We start from the raw sequence: 18,042 nt of genomic DNA on the forward strand, positions 1-18,042 counted from the left end.
ATATTCATCGGTTATTTATTATAGTAATATTGTTTCTTTAAAATATAAATATAACCTAAAATAAATTATTTAAAACTAAATAAAATCTAAAACGTCCTCGAAACCACCGCAGCGAGGCACAGTTCCTAAGATGCTGCCAGCATTGCCCCTATGGATGGCCAAACTAAATAAATAACTAATATATATATATTCTCTAATATTATTTTAGTTAAAAATAAACAGTCAGTATAGTTACGAAAAACTTTATTGAAAATGTATTAAAGTATTTATAGCTTCATAATTAATAGATAAGTTGTACTTAAAAGTATAAACATTGATATAGGATACAAAATATATCACAGAAAAGTTGTATTTACATACTACAATATAGAATAGGTACTTATATATTTTATTAATAAATAAATACATATTATGATTACTTTATGTTGTATAATTATTGTGTACCTTCAACCTTTAAAGTTTTAATTAAAAATTAATTATCCTGTTTAAATTTATAATTATATAGTATAATATGGAATATGAAAAAAGTTTTTATGAAGTATTAAATATATAATTTATAATATATATCTTATAATAGCTCTGCATAACTTCATAACTGCATAACTTATTCTATAGTGGCAAATAAAATCAATAATAATTGATTTTGGGGCATTGCAATGCAGGTTAGGAAATTTGAAATACAATTCCTTTTTCTCGTTCTATTTTATATTCTTCGTCGAAATCAATAAAAAAATTCCTTGTTCTTCAATATAAAACTCAGATTTCTAAGAAGGAAAACGGCCTTAGTAGTTCGTCTATCGGGTCGTTTGGTAACCGTGTATTTGAACGGTTTCTAAACATAAAATATTTGATAGAGTAAATAATTAGGCACTTACAATTCATTTTTATCAGAAACTACACAATGGGGAAAGGATAACGTATGTACCTTGAAACTTAAACCTAATGATTTTACGATTTTAATTTATACAACAATAATTCATGCACCTACACTTAATTTCCTGCAATTCCGGAATTATTCGCATACTTTCTGACTTCCTTTAACTGTTAAAAACTATTCGGGGATATTTTTGAATGAGAAAAACACAATAGCAGTTAATGCTGAACGGAATATGGCAAACATATTTTTCGTAATTTACCGCGTATGACTGCAGTTCAGAAATATCTCTCCGTAACCTTATATAGGTAATGTAGTTATTAACATATAGCGAAAGGTTATCAAGGTAAATTCGAAAGGTTTCGTTGGCTACTATTTACTTAAGCCATATCTTTAGGTACCTCTTAGCAGGTACATATTAGCTGTTTATCATACATATATTTTGTTTGATCTCCAGTAAATGAATATAATCACGATGGTACATGAGAGCCAATAAAGGCTCTACATTTCGGACAGTAGTGATTTGCGGTTTTGCAGGATTTCATACAGTATGGGATGAAACAACCACAGCAGCATCTGTAATAAAGCAATTAATAAATAAGATAAGTACAAGATTATAATAAAAATACTATCACCTAAAACTTAATTAAGTTTAAAAAAAAATATTTTGCAATATATATTCTACCTTATTGTGCTGTTGTATTTATATCTCTGAAAATTTTCTCTGTGGTGTACAATAAAAGTGTATAGATTTTATCTAGTTTTAAATAGTTTATTTTAGGTTATATTTATAAAACAATTATTATAAAAGTGTATTCATTCATTCATTCATTCATTCATACGCTCTTTGCGGATGGTGACTGACCGTCGCCTTTAAACAAGAATGGAAAGTACACGGGCTGCAAAGTGCTGCCCTGTTATCCCCATCAAACTGAGGCGTTGGTGTAGTCTCGTGTGCTACATTACCCCGGGAACCAAACCGGGGTGTTCAGTTTTGAAGGGTGTGGTTCCACAGCACTACTGCTCGGGGACAGCAATGCTGCTTTGCGGCGGAAATAAGCAAGGCGGTAGTACTTCCCCGGACGAGCTCTGTCTCAAAAAGCTGTACTACTACTAAAAGAGAGATCTAACGCCTGAGAGATATCCAGAATGTTTTAAAAGATTTGTGACTAACGGTGTTGAGTGCAACCTCAGCCCGTAATCATTCTGAGAAGAGATTCGTGCCCTTTACTGGGTCGGTAATTAATTGGTTGATAGTGATAATGATGATCATGATGTGTCTGGTGGAACGCTTGGCCGTAGCTAGTTATCACCCTACCGCCGAAGCTAGAGACTAAGTGATTCAGGTGCGACGTGCGGTGCGACGTCGCGTAGAAACTGTTTAAGGGTTACTCCCTGACAGGTTAAACCGCTGCCATCTTTGACTGTGTAGCGGTCTCCACATTACAGAACTAGATGGCGCTACAAAAGTCCTGCATCGCGCTAGCGAAGTGTTCACGAAGAATGCCTTTATATATAACTTACAAAAATGATTGTTCGGACTTCGGTTCCGGAGCACGATCAACCGCTCGGAGGAAGATCTTCCTATTGTTACGGTCGAGCGTATCACCATAGCTCCCGTACAGACTGCATCATCACCACTCCAGGTGAGGAATAAAAAAAAAGATGCAGATGATTTTATCCTTCTATCCTATTAATACTAATTAATCATCATCATCATCATCATCATCATCAACCTATTAAAGGCCCACTACGATGGGTCTCTTCTCAAAATGAGAAAGGTTTAGACCGTAGTCTACCACGCTGGCCAAGTGCAGATTGGTAGGCGCCGTTAAAAACATTATGGAGTACTCTCAGGCAGGTAGGTTTCCTCACGATGTTTTCCTTCACCGTTAAAGCAAGTGATATTTAAATTGCTTAAATTAAAAACGCACATAACTCCGAAAAGTGAGTGGTTCGTGTCGGGGCTCGAGCTCGGTCTCCACGAAAGGAAGGCCGAAGCCTTACCCAATAGGCTATCACCGATATTTATTATGGATAATAAAAAAGGATTATGGATACTAAATAAATACGTACCCAGCAATTATACAAAGACCAGCTGATACGATATGCGTCCGATTATTAGATACGTAATGGACTCTTGTCACTATCGACTGGTGGCAGTTTGGGCACATAATTCCCGTACGGCCAGGGCCCAGTTTTATCGAAGTTGGGTTCGTTTCAGTGTTCGAAGTGACTACGACAGTTCGGGGGGGCACGGCGACTGTAGCGGTTGGTGGTGGGGCGGTGGCGAAGTAGGACGGCGGCGGAGCAGGGTTCGGTGGCATTTGCTCGTACGGCGGTGGTAAGCCCATTTTGTTTTCCACTGAAAATAGAAAAAAGGTACTAAATAAATACCTACAAATTAATTCTGCTTCTTTGTTTGATAGGCAGGCAGGGGTAACGAATTCCAATTTGATGACTAATGTCACACTTTTCAAATGTCACTTGTCAAAATAAAAAAAATACTGTTTTGGCTTCAGTATCGATTATAGAGGGCCATCTTAAATATTATCACACAACAGCCGCGGACGATCTGACCTAAAAACCTCACTGGCCCTTCCCTTGGCCAGAAGCTGGGTACGCCCATGCGTTCATTACATGCAAAATGTGAATGAATGAATGAATGAACATAGTAGTAAGTAGTGATGGCGATAACTACATTCGTAAACTTAAAAAAAAGATACGAGGGCTCAAAACGCGTCCTGGTCAAAGAAGAATTCCACAATATAACCATGTTACATAACCATCGCAATCGGCTTTTTTTTGTTATACTTCAAGATAGCTTGACTCTAATCTAACTTGGTGGTAAGTGATGATGCAGTCTAAATGGTAGCAGGCTAACCTGTCAGAAAGTGAGGCAGTCATATGGTAACTAGCAACGGCCGAAGCCTTACCACTGCGCCATATCAAATCGTTATTAGAAGCAAAGGTATGCGTAGATTTTCTTCTTCTTATGTCAAGCTTATACGGTTCCTCACAGTAAAAAAGAATCAGTGGAGCGGTTCGCAAGTGATGATCGGTCAAACTTTTTATTTATATACTTTAAACTGGAAAGTATTTAAAAAATTGTAGGCTACAAATTAGCTAAAAATTTTGTTAACATTGGTTTTGTTGTATATAAGTTACAAATTTTATTACTAAAATACCATAGGAAGTGTCTCAGGGTGCTTTCTTTTATTAGTATCCTTGGTTCGTCTCCACAAGCTGTGTTTGTGCAAAATATTGTCTAAATCTGTGCAGTGGTCCAGCTGAACTCGGGTAACAAAAAAACAAACACACTTTCGGAATTGATATTTTATTAGTATGGAGTGTCGATACATTTACCTACTACTATGAATATCAATCATCTATTTATAATGGTATTAAGATTTTATAGAAACCGCTTAGGTACAATGTAAATAAGATAAATTCCATATGTAAGATGTCATTCAAGTCCGAAGGTAATTATTTACCTATGCGGACAGTCTCAATAATCTAAGATGTTTAATCCTTAGTAATATTACATATAAAAGCGAAAATGTGTTTGTTTTTTTAGTTCGTATGTCCTTCTTCATGCCCTATGTTTATAATAATAAACTTGATTTTGGCAAAGAGTTAGCGGAAAGGACGGAGAGTAACATAGGTTCCCAGGGGTAAGTTCCCACAGGATATGTAAAAAAATATAGTTATTGAATATTAAGGGATATAAACCTGGAAGTCGCTGCTTCAAACAGGGACAAACAAGTCAAGACCAATGGCAAACGTAAGACTTGCGTTCTGCGAGCGACCAATCACAAGGCTTACTCGAGCACGCGCTAATTGTTATTGGTCGTACTCCAGACACAATTCCGAACGGCGCTAAGATTGGCGCGACCACGTGGCACTCACTTAAGATACTTTCGCATTTATAATTTTAGGTATGTTAATAGAAGTTTTTATGATAGTTTATGTCTTCGGCTTTATTTTCGCGGAGACCGAGTTCGAGACCGTCGCACATCACTATATTTCCGGAGTTGTGTGCCCTTTTTTTAAAATTTAAGCACTGTTAATATCACTTGCTTTAAACAGTGAAGGAAAACATCTTTATCTACAGCTCTCAACGGCGTGTGACGTCTACCAATCCGCTTTTGGCCAGCATGGTAGACTACGGCCTAAACCCTTCTCATAGTGAGAGGAGACCTTTACCCTGTAGTGAACCGGCCATGGGTTGATGATTATGATGATGATGATAATTTTGACATAAAGAGGTTATAACATAATTGCTTTTGAGATATTTTCCAGGCGAAAAGCATGTTATCTCACTATCCGGCCCTTAAGCTATTTCAATGCCCACGTCAATCTGGAGCACTATTGTTGTGTTAAAGAAGGACAAACAAAGTCTACCATTTCCGTATTTATAATAATTATCATCATCATCATCGGTTCCTTACCAGCTCACTGAGAAACTCCTGTCAGAATGAAATGGGTTTAGGCCGTAGTCCATCAGGCTGCCGAAGTTTAAATAGTGTCAGTACTGGCATCAAAATGAGGATAAAGAAATCGAAAGCTAGTGGAGGAGACAATTGCGTTACAACTTAAGTAGTTCAAAAAATTCGAGTGGCTTGAATCTATACCACAGAATAGTTAGATAACAGTAATGCGTACTGATATCGGTTTTAGATGCGTAATAATCATACAGGTGCGATACCTAAAATCATTTACACTAATTATTTATTTAGGTATTTTATCCGGATAACGGTTTTTCGATTCGGTATTATCATGAATGATAATAACCCATTAATGAAATTGATACATCCAGTGCTGGTTTTTAATAGATAGGTACATCACAATCAACCCATTAGCGACCCACTACAGGGCACTGGTCTCCTCTCTGAATGAGAAGTTTAGGCCCATGTCCTAAAGGCGCGGTTCTTTGACCCCAACCTTTGAGAACGTTATGGAGAACTTACGCAAAACATTTTTTTCTCAAAGAGCTTTTTCTGCACCAGTCCACTTTTATAGAACCACTTACCTAAATATATACCTAATTGAGACGCGCGAATTTCCTTGGTTCAAGCGGAAATTTAAGGAATTTTTAACGAATAAAAGTTACTATGCAATAAATGACTATCTCATAGATAAGTCGTGACATTATTTTTAAATGGTTTTTACTATTATACCAACATGATTTGCATGCTGTTAAGCGGACTTGGTTAAGAGCTAATCATAATATTTAAGACCTGGTTTGGGTTATTTCGCAAAGAAAAAAAGAAATATTTAAACAGAACTCTCTTGCATACAGGTTTCCTCACGATAAATAAATATAATAAATATAATACGACAATACACACATCGCCATCTAGCCCCAAAGTAAGCGTAGCTTGTGTTATGGGAACTAAGATGACTGATGAATATTTTTATGAATAATATACATAAATACTTAGAATATACATATAAACACCCAGACACTGAAAAACATTCATGCTCATCACACAAACATTTTCCAGTTGTGGGAATCGAATCCACGGCCTTGGGCTCAGAATGTAGGGTCGCTGCAAACTGCGCCAATCGGCCGTCAAATACTAATACGATGTTTTCCTGACGTGTTAAGCGGAGATAGTCTTTAGTTAGGGCAGTTAGGGCTTCGGCCTTCCTAAAGGGGGGACAGAGTTGACAAGCGGCGAATACCTCTAACTTGTCAGAATTTTATCCCTTTTTAATTTAGGCAATTAAAATATCACATGGTATAATGGTGAAGGATCGGTATATAGGTACATTAGTTTTTATTGATGTACCTATATATCTTCCTAAACTATATATAGATAGGAAGTAGGAACATAGGTACTATTTAAGCGAAAACCATGTAGAAAACTATATCTCTAAGTTAATCGTAAGATTTTATACCATTAATTCGTTTTTATTATTGTTAATTATTTTTATACTATTACGATCATTGAATATTGATAACTTTCGTAATGATCGTAAAATAAAAAAACACTTTTTATAAATCTCAATTTATAATAATAAAATCGTACTAATGCGCGGCAATGACGAAACATTATTTTTAAACTTCGAGTTATTCGGGGGCAAATCTAAGCCAAGGCTTGCGAATACGAAAGCGTTAAAAACGGCTTGATTCGGGCAATAACTTATTCCGCTCTCCTAAGAAACGGATAATAGTTACATTAGTAGCAGGAGACGGATATACTGAAAAAGATGGAGTTCTATAAATACACATTCATACAATTAAAATGCTTATTTAAAAGAAAGAATATAATATACTTTGTTTGTTATTTTAAATGAAAATGTTAATGTTGACACAATATTAATGTAACTTAAAATATAATGACTAATAAATGCGGCAATTCACTTTGTACCACTCTCCAGTGGAGATCTGTGACCTTAACACCAAACTAGTGATTATAATATTTAAGTATAACGATTGTTGTAATTGTTTTTATTGACGGACTTTATGGTATCCTCACTATAACTGGGTAGGCACTTTAGCCAATAGTGTTAAAATATTGTAAAGAATTACATTCACGCTGTCAAATTGCGTGTCGTAAAATGACAGCGACAATGTGACGTTCGCAATGCCTTTTATCAGGGTGACCATTCCACTATCTGCTGAAACACAGAAACACAGAAAACAGAACAGAAAGAAACACAGAAACTGGCCATTAACAAAAGATAAAAAGAAATTGCGGTTTTCAAAAATTAACTTCTACGGGAATATGTTTCTATTCAAACTAATCATTGTACCTAGGGATAAAATAATAAAAAACTTTAATCGTCGAAAATCATTTGCCGTTTTTAATCGCGACAGTTGACAACATCTGGACTTACTGCTTTCAATCAAGGAAAAAACCAAATGTGGATATAAAAAACCATAACTTCTGTTCTTTTTTATAAAAATCCAGAAACTTGTTGAACAAAAATTTGATACATGAGTCACATATAAATATTAAGAGAGATTCTTTAACCAAATTGTATTGTTGTTCCAATAGTATGCTCGAAATAAGGATAACGATGTCTAAGGATTGATTTCCCGGTGGGACCAAAAATCTAGGCAGATATAAAGTTTCGGCTAAAATTCTTATAAGTTCTAGTTCAGGGTTAGGAAATTAGTGTTTTCCATGCCTTTGCCTCGGAGACCAGACCAGTAGGTATCATGTGATAATTAATAATCATTAAAGTCCGCCAGCATACATGGGAGCTGCATGAAGTGACAGACCTCTAAGTCCAGGAGATATACTCAGAAGTGAGATACAGATAGTAATAGATTTGGGATAATGACTTGGACTTTTATGAACGAATCATTGCAGCGTCATTCAATTCTTTATACTTGGTCGGAAAACCGCAAAAATACGAATATTAGGTAGTCAGGTATATGTAGAACAGACTATTTCGTTCGGGACGTACGTGCCAAGAGGCATATACCTATCGCACCGCTATACGCGTCGCCCGTAGCCGTAGTCTGCGGTAAGGTCAGGATATAATACCTATTACCATTTTACTGTTAATTTTTGATCCTGTTTTGCCTCGTATACAATTTCCAAGTCTTTTTTAAATAGATATGTTCCAAAAATTATAAACATTGTAATTTTCGATTTCCGCTCGGGGCTTTCCACACGTAGCAGTGGGATACCCCAAACAATCCTACGTTTTCCAGCGCGGGATCGAAATTTCAGCACCTCGGTTCTTGACTTGCTTATCTGTCGATTGCTAGAGATCATGTCTTGGAGCTAACACACTTCTAAAGCCAAAGTATTTGAAACCATAGTTTACTTTGAATTAATAACTAAACGTCAACGTTTCGTTATTAATTCAAAGTCAATTTTATAACCATAATTTTTTTAAATTAAATTATATTTATATTTCTTAATTAAGTTTAATATTTTGGACTCATTACTTTAGGCACTTTTTTGTGCTAAAGATCGTGATGTGACCGTTTCAATATCAGTAGGTATGCAACGTTTCAATGAGCAGTTTTTCTGAATCGTGTAAATCGATCAACCATTAAGACGGAAATAGGGATCGATTAAAATATATATTTTTTTGTCTTTAAAGAACTATATAGAACTTAAATAACCTAAATTTAAACTCATTTAGCAGCTCAGCTCCTACTCTGTATGTACCAAAATTACAATTGCAATGCGTTATTAAAGATTAGTTTAGTTTACTAGAGCACGACCGAATGACGACCAACCTTTACGTAAACATCTGGTTGGTTGTTAGGTACGTATTGCTTTATCGTAATTTTATAAGAAAACAACCCAGCAATCGTAAGACGTAATTATACTGTGGCGTAATGAAGGTAAATAATGTTCATGGATACATTCTAGGTAATAAAACGAAGACTTTGTTTTAGTATAAAAGGGAACTTTAGATATTAGTATTTAATTATTAGATATTAAGAACAGAAATATATATGTCGCTACGGATCTCATTACTCAAAAATCAGATGTTGACAAAAATATCTTTAAAACTTAAAAAGGAAAATTTTAATTTTACTTTATCTTATAAAAACTCAACTCACTGGTAGCGTCCATTATGACGAAATTTAACCTTTACACTGTTTTCTTAATGTTTCAAAACTGGTGCACGAAACTTGCCAATTTGTCAAATATTTCCTTGAATAATTTATTTTTAAGATTTTCTAACAAGTGGATCACTTTTATAAAATTTTACAGTCAAATGTTATAAAACACAACTACACTTCGTGTTCCGTGTGTGGAAAACTTGTTTACTTGATGACGTGAGAATTGTACAGCGCGAGTGAATGCACTCTGAGGCGCGCGGATTTCAACAGAAGGCGAGCGAGAAAAAGAGATATCAAGTTACGAGTGACGGAGACAAACTACATGCGCCTGCGTCACCTTAATTATGCGTTTAAATTGTTGACAGTTAATTATTAAACAATAGACAATCCAATCAAGTGATGGTCAGGTAAGCTAATTTAATATGTCCACCAAATTTGCGCAACGGAGCGCCAGACTGGCGAATTGCGGCTGACATGACAAGGTGGGTATCGTTAGCGAATTGCAACACCAAATTTGCCTCGATTGATATCGAAACAGCACTACAATGCTAACGCCAAAGGTAGCATACAAATTGTTATCATTATGGGACCACACATGATAATCTGCAGATTGTGAAGTCATACGTAGTGCATAATAATATATGTTACTGCAAAAGCTAAATATATGCTAGTAAAACCGAAGACCATTAATGATCGGTAATTATCTGACCTTTGAACCGAGCATCACACTGAAACTGAAAATCTTACATAGTGTGGTAGAGACAATACGTTAAAAAAGGTTGAAATTACGTTAAGGTCTTATTTATCTTACCTTATCTGGACTACCTTACGTTGATTTGTAGATCTTGAAGGTAGCCCAAAACAAAATCTTTGAACTATCACTTGGAACAACAAGCTTGGACTGCCCTTTTTTAATTTTTTAAAAGCGGAAAGTCAGAATCTCGCATATGACGTTGTAAATTCTAGAACCCCTGGTTTGAGCGTACCTATATAAAATAATAATAAACTTTCAAAACCTCAAAGCTTTTTGATATTAGTAATATTTTGGTATTCATTTGTTATCAAAATGGTGCGAGGGACTTTACAAAGTTTTTATATTAGCAAAAGCATCGAATGATAATATTGTTATTTATTAATCTCTAGGACGTTCTAAACTCTTGGTTAGCCTAAGTAAAAGTGAGAAGACTAATTTACTCGCAATTTTTAACACATTACTTCTGGGCACACGTCTCCACTCTTCTGAGAAGAAAGGTACATAAAGGCATAGTCAACTACGATGGCCAGGTGCGGATTGGAAGACACAATTGATTAACGAATTTTAAGAAGAAGAGAGAGATTTTACCTCTCCTTATTTCAGCTTAATCATTGATCATTATAGTAAGTCTATTTAATATCATATATATCATTATACTATTTAAGATATACTATTTAATATCATAGCCTCCTCTCTTATGGGACATTCGTCATCATCATCATCATCATATCAACCCATTACCGGCCCACTACAGGGCACGGGTCTCCTCATACAATGAGAACGGGTTAAGGCCGCAGTCCACCACGCTGGCCTAGTGCGGAATGGAGGACTCCAAACACCTTTGACAACATTTTTTACAGGTTTCTTCACTATGTATTCCTTCATCGTTGAAGCAAGTGATATTTTACTAACTTAGAAAAGTTGCAGGTGCGTGCTGGAATTCGAACTCTGCTCCCCGAAAGTGAAGTCGAGTTCTTCCCCACTGAGCTGTCTCCTCTTCATATATAGGACATTGGGGAATGTTAAAGAGCTTAGACCCACCACTGATCACACTGTTCTAAAGCGGGCTAATGGGTCTAGTACCTACCTACTTATTACTGCAACACTGAGGTTAACGCTAAGCTGTTATCTGGTGATAGTTGTAGTAACCAGGACCAAAGGCTTAAAAAGAATTAGGCCAAAATGTGTGTTTAGAACGCACTTAATTTTTTAAACTTTATAATTACTAAATATGGGTCCCAACAGTTAACATCATCAATTATTACTGAAAAGGCATCTTCCAACGAGCAGGTTTGCCCATAATTACCAAGCTGCTGGGCAGACAGGCAGGTAGAATTTACACACATTTGAGAACATTATGGAGAACTCTTAGACATGTAGGTTTCCATACGATGTTTTCCTTCACCGTTAAAGCAAGTAATATTTAATGGCTTAAATTAGAATATGAAGGTTGCTATTTTCTCATGTATCGTTGTTTTCTCTGTTGTCGTCGAACCTGAATTAATCCTCAAGTTCTTTGGGCACATAACTAGGAATAAACACTCAATGAAACGATTGGTTGTCCAGGGGAAAGTGGAAGGCAAACGGTCACGCGATCGATCACCCATGCGTTGGACAGACATAATAAAAGCTGCAACACAACCCTCCATAGTCCAATGTTCCCGAAACGCTGAAGACCGTAACAAGTGGAGGCGCATCGCGAGGGCTGCTGTAGCCAAAGAAAATGTATCATCGTCACCACGACAACTCTATCAAGAGTGAACTACTAAGGAGGAGGATTTTCTCACGTAAGCTAAAAGAGAAGCTCGTTCGTGGATAAGTAACCTGTGTTTAAACTTCAACCTCCATTTCAGGCTTTCACAATTATGCTTAAGAGTGATAGCATATCAAAATTATACGATAAAAAAAACATGAAGTACTTTTTGGGAGTTATCTAGATTAATTTTTAAAGCAGGCAAAGGCAAACCGGTAATTCTTACGTGGACTAAGCTGGATGAGCCTTTCTATAAACAAATCTAAATAGTCGATAGTAGGTTCTGAAATAAGAATGTCTCAGCGGACATACTCATGAAGTCGCACCACAAGGGCTTTCCAATTTGTGTGTAATTTCAGCAAGGTATCTGGCTATACTCTATGTTGAATTCAAAGTTCAAAGTTTATCTGATACTTTATAAGTTATCTAAGTTTTTAAAAATAGCGCCATTCTTCAATAGGTCGTTATAAACGCCATCTGTTTTCCTATTTAGGTGATACATTTGTCTGTTGCCTTGGTTGCATAGGGCGGCAGGGCTGCCGGCGGAGCGGTTGGGCGGCGATGTCAGTGCGAGGCGCCGCTAGAGGGCAGCTGGGCACGCGTGCAGGGCGGAGGGCGGTTGGGGCTGGGGCTGCGCGCGCAGGTTACATAACGGTGGCGGAGGCCGTAGGGGCGCGCGCAGCGGGCGCGGGGCGCGGGGCGATCGATGCGCGCCCGGGGGGAGTCAGTCGAGCGGTGAGCGAGCGACATGGCGGCGCGCCCACCCCGCGCGGCGGCCCCGCGGCCCGGGCCGCGCGAGTAGGTCGCCATGCGCGATGCGGTATGAGGCAGCGCCGCGCCCGGCGGGCCGGCCCCCGCTAGCGGCGCCGCCCCCGCCATGCGAGCGCCGCCGCTGCTGCTGCTGCTGCTGATGGCGGCCGCGGGCCTGGCCGTGAGTCCGCTCGCGCGCCTCAACCCCTGGCTGAGCGCGTGCGACCTGGAGGAAGAGGGCGCGGGCACCGAGTGCGGCGAGGGCGAGCGGCACGCGTGCAGCGGCGGCGGCGCTGAGACGCTGGCGGGGCGCGACGTGCGGCCGCTGTGCGCGCTGGGGGCTGGAGCGCGAGCGCGCCGCCTGGCCGAGCTGCGGCTGCGCGCCTGCTGCGAGCGCTCTCCCGCCTCCGCGCTGGACCGCGGCGCGCGCGCCGACGTGCTGGCCGGCGGGGAGCGCTGCGAGCGCACGCTGCACGACCTGCTCGCCCTCGATGCGATGGTCGCGCGCGTGCACTGCGACTTCGCCTACATCCTCCAACGCTACGACTGCGACCAGTCCTACTCCGTACACACGTGTCACGAGTGCCAGGTGAGTGCTCGCATACTCCCTACGTGATCACGAGGATACCCAGAGAACCAAATCTGCATTACGTGCATGAATTATAATGAATCACTACAATAGTCCTATATTATGCATTCAATAGGATCACACAAAAGATTTTTACAGATATCAATCGGTTGTACACCTATATATACAGATAATTATACATATTTTCAAGAATATAAAAATGTCTACCGACTTATAAGCCAGCATGATGAACTATTCAAAATAATATAAGTTTTCTCAAGTTGGGCTGTCCTATCACAGATGTACAAATTGTGTAATGGCACACGCCATAACCTGTGTCTGGTTCAGTGATTATATACGTGTATTGATCCACTTGGGGTAGTCTCACTTCTTTGACTTATGTGATGCTGTAATAATTATTTGTGATGAATATTCAAATTTGCTCAAAACAAATCTTAATTGAAATCTAGCGCGTGATCTTATTTCGAGTTCCCAGTTCATAAAATGTATAGAAACTATTCAGCAATAATCTTAGGCCATCAGCTAAATTAGTGCATGGATCTATATAGTGTTTGCTATAGCTACGTAGTGCACCAATTTGGTGATGCCTCTCAATTTCTTTATTGCTTTGCCTTTACTTCCTTCATAGGGTTGTTAAAGACTTCATGTCTTCTTGACCATTTCTTATTGTGTCTAAGTACTTCTAAATATAGGATAGATTAAGCTAACCAAGTTTCAATTCAAATTTTAGAATTCATAGCCAGTGCCTATAAAGAAAACTGATCACGAATGTTGCGATTATCAAAATGGCATTTCAAATGACGAATAGATACTACTGAATGTAATGAAAGCCGGTAGTTCTTACAATAGCTTAATAAGCTCATACCTTTATAATAAAATGTAGGATTTCAGTTTGTCTATTTACTTTACATACATAGTAAATTCTTGTCTATGTATTTCCGTCTTGTGTGACCCAATAACATTTTTATGGAGCAAACAAAAACCGTCAACCGTTTTTTTTTCAATAGAAGTTCGTAAGTGGTACCCGCCATTGGCGTAATACATCGAGCATAAAAGAGGTCGTAATCAGAAAGGTAGGTAGGTAGTGTGCGATGGGTTTAAGAAAGAATCGGCCTCACCCATTTTCCACCCACCTTCAATAGCAATCGCATAGGATTTGAAAGCCTTTCACTAATTCTAAGAATACTTTTTAATTTAGAATAAAGGATAGATTTCATGCAATATTACAGTATGACCATAAAGTTCAATATCACCATAATCTCCGAATTTCACTTTAAACGGTCTTAAAATAGAGGTATCCCTTAACACTTTTATACCTGTCAATTTCTGTATTAAAACTAGTTCCTGGTGGTTTAAAACAATATAATATAATTTTATAATTCTGTAATAGATTCCATCTGACGGTAGGTAGAGATTTAACAATAAACCTTTTATGCATACCTTTCGGTCCTTTACTTTTTTTAACTTATTTATTACAACGGTATAAATGTCTTATCTTTTCTTGCTTCTAGATCATTACGTATCTGAGATCCGAAGACAAAAATATATTATTTATTATTGTATTAAAATTTTACTGTCCACATGGGTTATACCACAGAATAAGGAACATACAGAACCTGTGTACATGACTAATATTGAACCATCAGAAACCACTCCACTTTAGTAAGTTTCTCGAACAAACGGTTAGTCACTTCATACTATTTAGCAGCTGACAGTAATTATTTTACCTCTAATGTTCTAAGCGTTCACCATAAAATGGGAAATTGGGAAAAAATTGTTAGCTAGCAATATTCCGCGGATTTAAAGTGCGACGTGCGCGGGGCGTTTTCAATGTTTTTGGTCACAATGCAATAATGGCTGAACGAGGATTCTGTATGTTCTTAATTCAATGGGTTACTGTACCTTCCATGTGCCAGTAAATATATTGACCTTGACTGCAAAATCAGAGTAACCGACAAATCAAAATTTTTCAAAAAGTTTTAAAAGATATTTAAACAAACCTTCATTTGTAAATTAGGATTTGTCGCTTTCGCTAATTCGGCGACAAAGGTTCAATATTGTCAGAGTTGTTTATGATGCCCCCTGAGGTCAGATGCCCTAAGTAATTGCTTAACTTGCTTACGGGTTAATCCTAGAACTGATTGTGTACAACCTAAACACCTAAACAATGATGTTTACCCATCTTTTTTTTAGTAATGGGAATATAGAAATTATCATTAAAGATATGGAAACTTTCAGTAGAGTGAATTTGAAGATGTATGCTCCCGTTTCCTCTCGTAGCTAAATGTAGCACCTTGCATAAGCGACACATGGTGCCATTTCATACCTATATTATTAGAAAGTTGGGTAGTGTGTGTGATGCGAACAAGGAGCAATCAGCCTCACCCACTTTCTAAAAAGGCATCTTTAATGGCAACCTCATAGGATTTCAATGCCTATAATTCATTCTAAAAAACACCCTTCTATCATATCAAGTATTAACGATATATTTGGAAAGGAAGCACAATAATACCTCACCTATAAACAACTAATGGTGCCAATTGAGAAGTTTTGAAAACATTATACTCAAAATTGACAGATTTATATTTATTCTTCTAGGGTGTTCCAGTAACACCTTTATGGATTACACTAATTTTCCATTCCCTTTCGTAGATTAATGCACCATGTGAGTGATTCCCAGACCATATTATTAAAAAGAAAACCCTCATTGGTTATTAAATTAATGCTTCAAATTAGAATTAAGGATAGATTTCGTATGTAAGAGTTTAAACAATACCGAATACAACCTTACCAATACTATAAAGGTACTAATATGGTTTGTCACAAGTATCTTAATAACAATAAGTTAACAGGTCTTTAAATGGTGATATTTTTCTACACAAGGAACTTCAATATGGTACTTCCGGCTTGCTTCCATTACCTCCCGTAGCTAAATGTAGCAAAAAGTATACCTAGCTTATAGTATTTGAAGGAATTCATCAACTCTTAGATTAACTCTTTAATTTAGAATTAAGCTATTCTTTCGTATCGACATAACTGTATGAACAAGTGACACAACCTCAGAAATGAACAATTCACGGTGCTCATTCGGCTGCGGGCTGGGTACATATCTGACACTAAATTTACAGGTGTATTAGTTTCTGAAGCAAGCAAAAATCGTCAACAGTATTGTTTAAATATTTTTTCAATTACTTTTAAAAATAAGATTAGTTTCTTCTCGTTAATAACAAACGAATTATTGGATTTTATTATGTAAACAGTTCGTCTGTATAAGTAAGTAATTTTCACAAAGGTACCTATACAATAACATAGCACTTACTTATACACCTCTGACTTTATTTTACGAAAGTGCGTCCAACCGAAATGGCATCAATAAACAACTCGGAATTCTGAATACCATCGATTATTGATAAAACAATAATCGATGGTACTTTGGCGCTGGAAACTGGGGCAGCAGTTTGCCATCGGGGGCCTAAGCTGGGCTTTGCCCATCTGGCAGGAATCTATAGAGATGGAGTGCTTTGACCCTTGATGATAATCCTATATCCATTACATTCATCAATGTCAAATTTAGTTATCTACTGACTATCCTATTAAATTACATGTGTTTCATATTAACGTAGGATTAAATCCGAATACTTAAATAGTGAAAAGCAAAGGGATGGACAGCATTCCCAACAAGACCATAATCATAATGTGCTGTTTATGGTCACGGGACTCGACGAGTTGCAACTAACATTTCTGACAGAATGAGCTTTATCCTGAATATGCATAGCTTCTCACGAATATTATAACCTTTATCTTCTACATAATATGTACAGATAGCTTTATAATATTAGTCTGGATTCCGAACGAAGCCTTGTTACTTTAATAGAGAAGTTGAAAAGTAAAATAACACGAAGAGTTCTAGCCCAGGCACGCACCTCTAATTTTTTGGCAATATATTCGTTCTTCATTGAATTATCGTTCAATTAAATATCACTTGCTTTAAAGGTGAAGGAAAACATCGTAAGGAAACCTGCATACCTGAGAGTTCTCAATATTGTTCTCGAAGACGTGAGAAATGCACCAAACTGCACTGGGCCACTAGCTTGCTGATGCACTAGGTAGCTTGGTGGATTTCGGCCTAAACCCTTCCCATTGTGGGAAGAGTCCTTTGCCATGTAGTGGGCCGGTAATGGGTTGATATGATTATGATACGCAGATAAAGTAAGTGTTACGATGAATAAACAATATAAAGGTAGGGCTACGACACGTTTTATCGCTTGCGTCAGGAGCTGTACATTAAGCTACGAGTTGGAACAGAAGCATATAAATCCGGAACTATACTGGAAGTTGCTCTATTATTGCTTTATTAAATATGAATAACGGTGAAGGAAAACATCGTAAAGAAATCTGCATGCCTGAGAGTTCTCCATAATGTTCTCTGATGCGTGAAACGTCGCCCTTGGCCAAAGTAGTGCAATACGGCCTAAGACCTCATTGTGAGATAAAGCTCATAACCCTAATGGGTTGCTAATTATAATGACGATGATGAAATATAGATGAAATACATAATTAGGGACATATATATTTAGAATAATAGACTAGTAATAAAAAATCCTCTGATTTTTAGATTCTTTATATATAATTTTTTGGGTTAGGCCATCTTCAGAATTCCGAGTTGTTTATTGATGCCATTTCGGTTGGACGCACTTTCGTAAAATAAAGTCAGTATTGATAAAACAATAATCGATGGTATATGATGGATGATTGAGAAACACGCTAAAAAGGTACCATG

At 37.5% G+C, this 18,042-nt stretch overlaps 2 protein-coding genes across 2 annotated transcripts in view; one reads left to right on the forward strand and one right to left on the reverse strand.

The window, feature by feature from the left end:
• Positions 1-1,009: 1,009 nt before the first annotated feature.
• On the reverse strand, positions 1,010-9,700 carry LOC120623392 (lipopolysaccharide-induced tumor necrosis factor-alpha factor homolog). The gene is made up of 3 exons (XM_039889403.1): positions 9,414-9,700; positions 2,951-3,239; positions 1,010-1,450 (listed from the first exon to the last, which is right to left on the reverse strand). Exons 1-3 carry the CDS (start codon positions 9,424-9,426, stop codon positions 1,345-1,347), a joined length of 408 nt encoding a protein of 135 aa, XP_039745337.1. The 5' UTR covers positions 9,427-9,700; the 3' UTR covers positions 1,010-1,344.
• Positions 9,701-12,800: 3,100 nt separating this feature from the next.
• The window catches only part of LOC120623239, an 88,435-nt gene continuing 83,193 nt past the window's right edge, over positions 12,801-18,042 (forward strand). Inside the window, exon 1 of the mRNA XM_039889157.1 lies at positions 12,801-13,262. Within this exon, the coding sequence (XP_039745091.1) occupies positions 12,801-13,262 (462 nt within the window). The remainder of the gene's footprint in view (positions 13,263-18,042) is intronic.

The sequence above is a fragment of the Pararge aegeria genome, chromosome 4, assembly GCF_905163445.1.
Source record: "Pararge aegeria chromosome 4, ilParAegt1.1, whole genome shotgun sequence".
Taxonomy (NCBI): Eukaryota; Metazoa; Arthropoda; class Insecta; order Lepidoptera; family Nymphalidae; genus Pararge; species Pararge aegeria.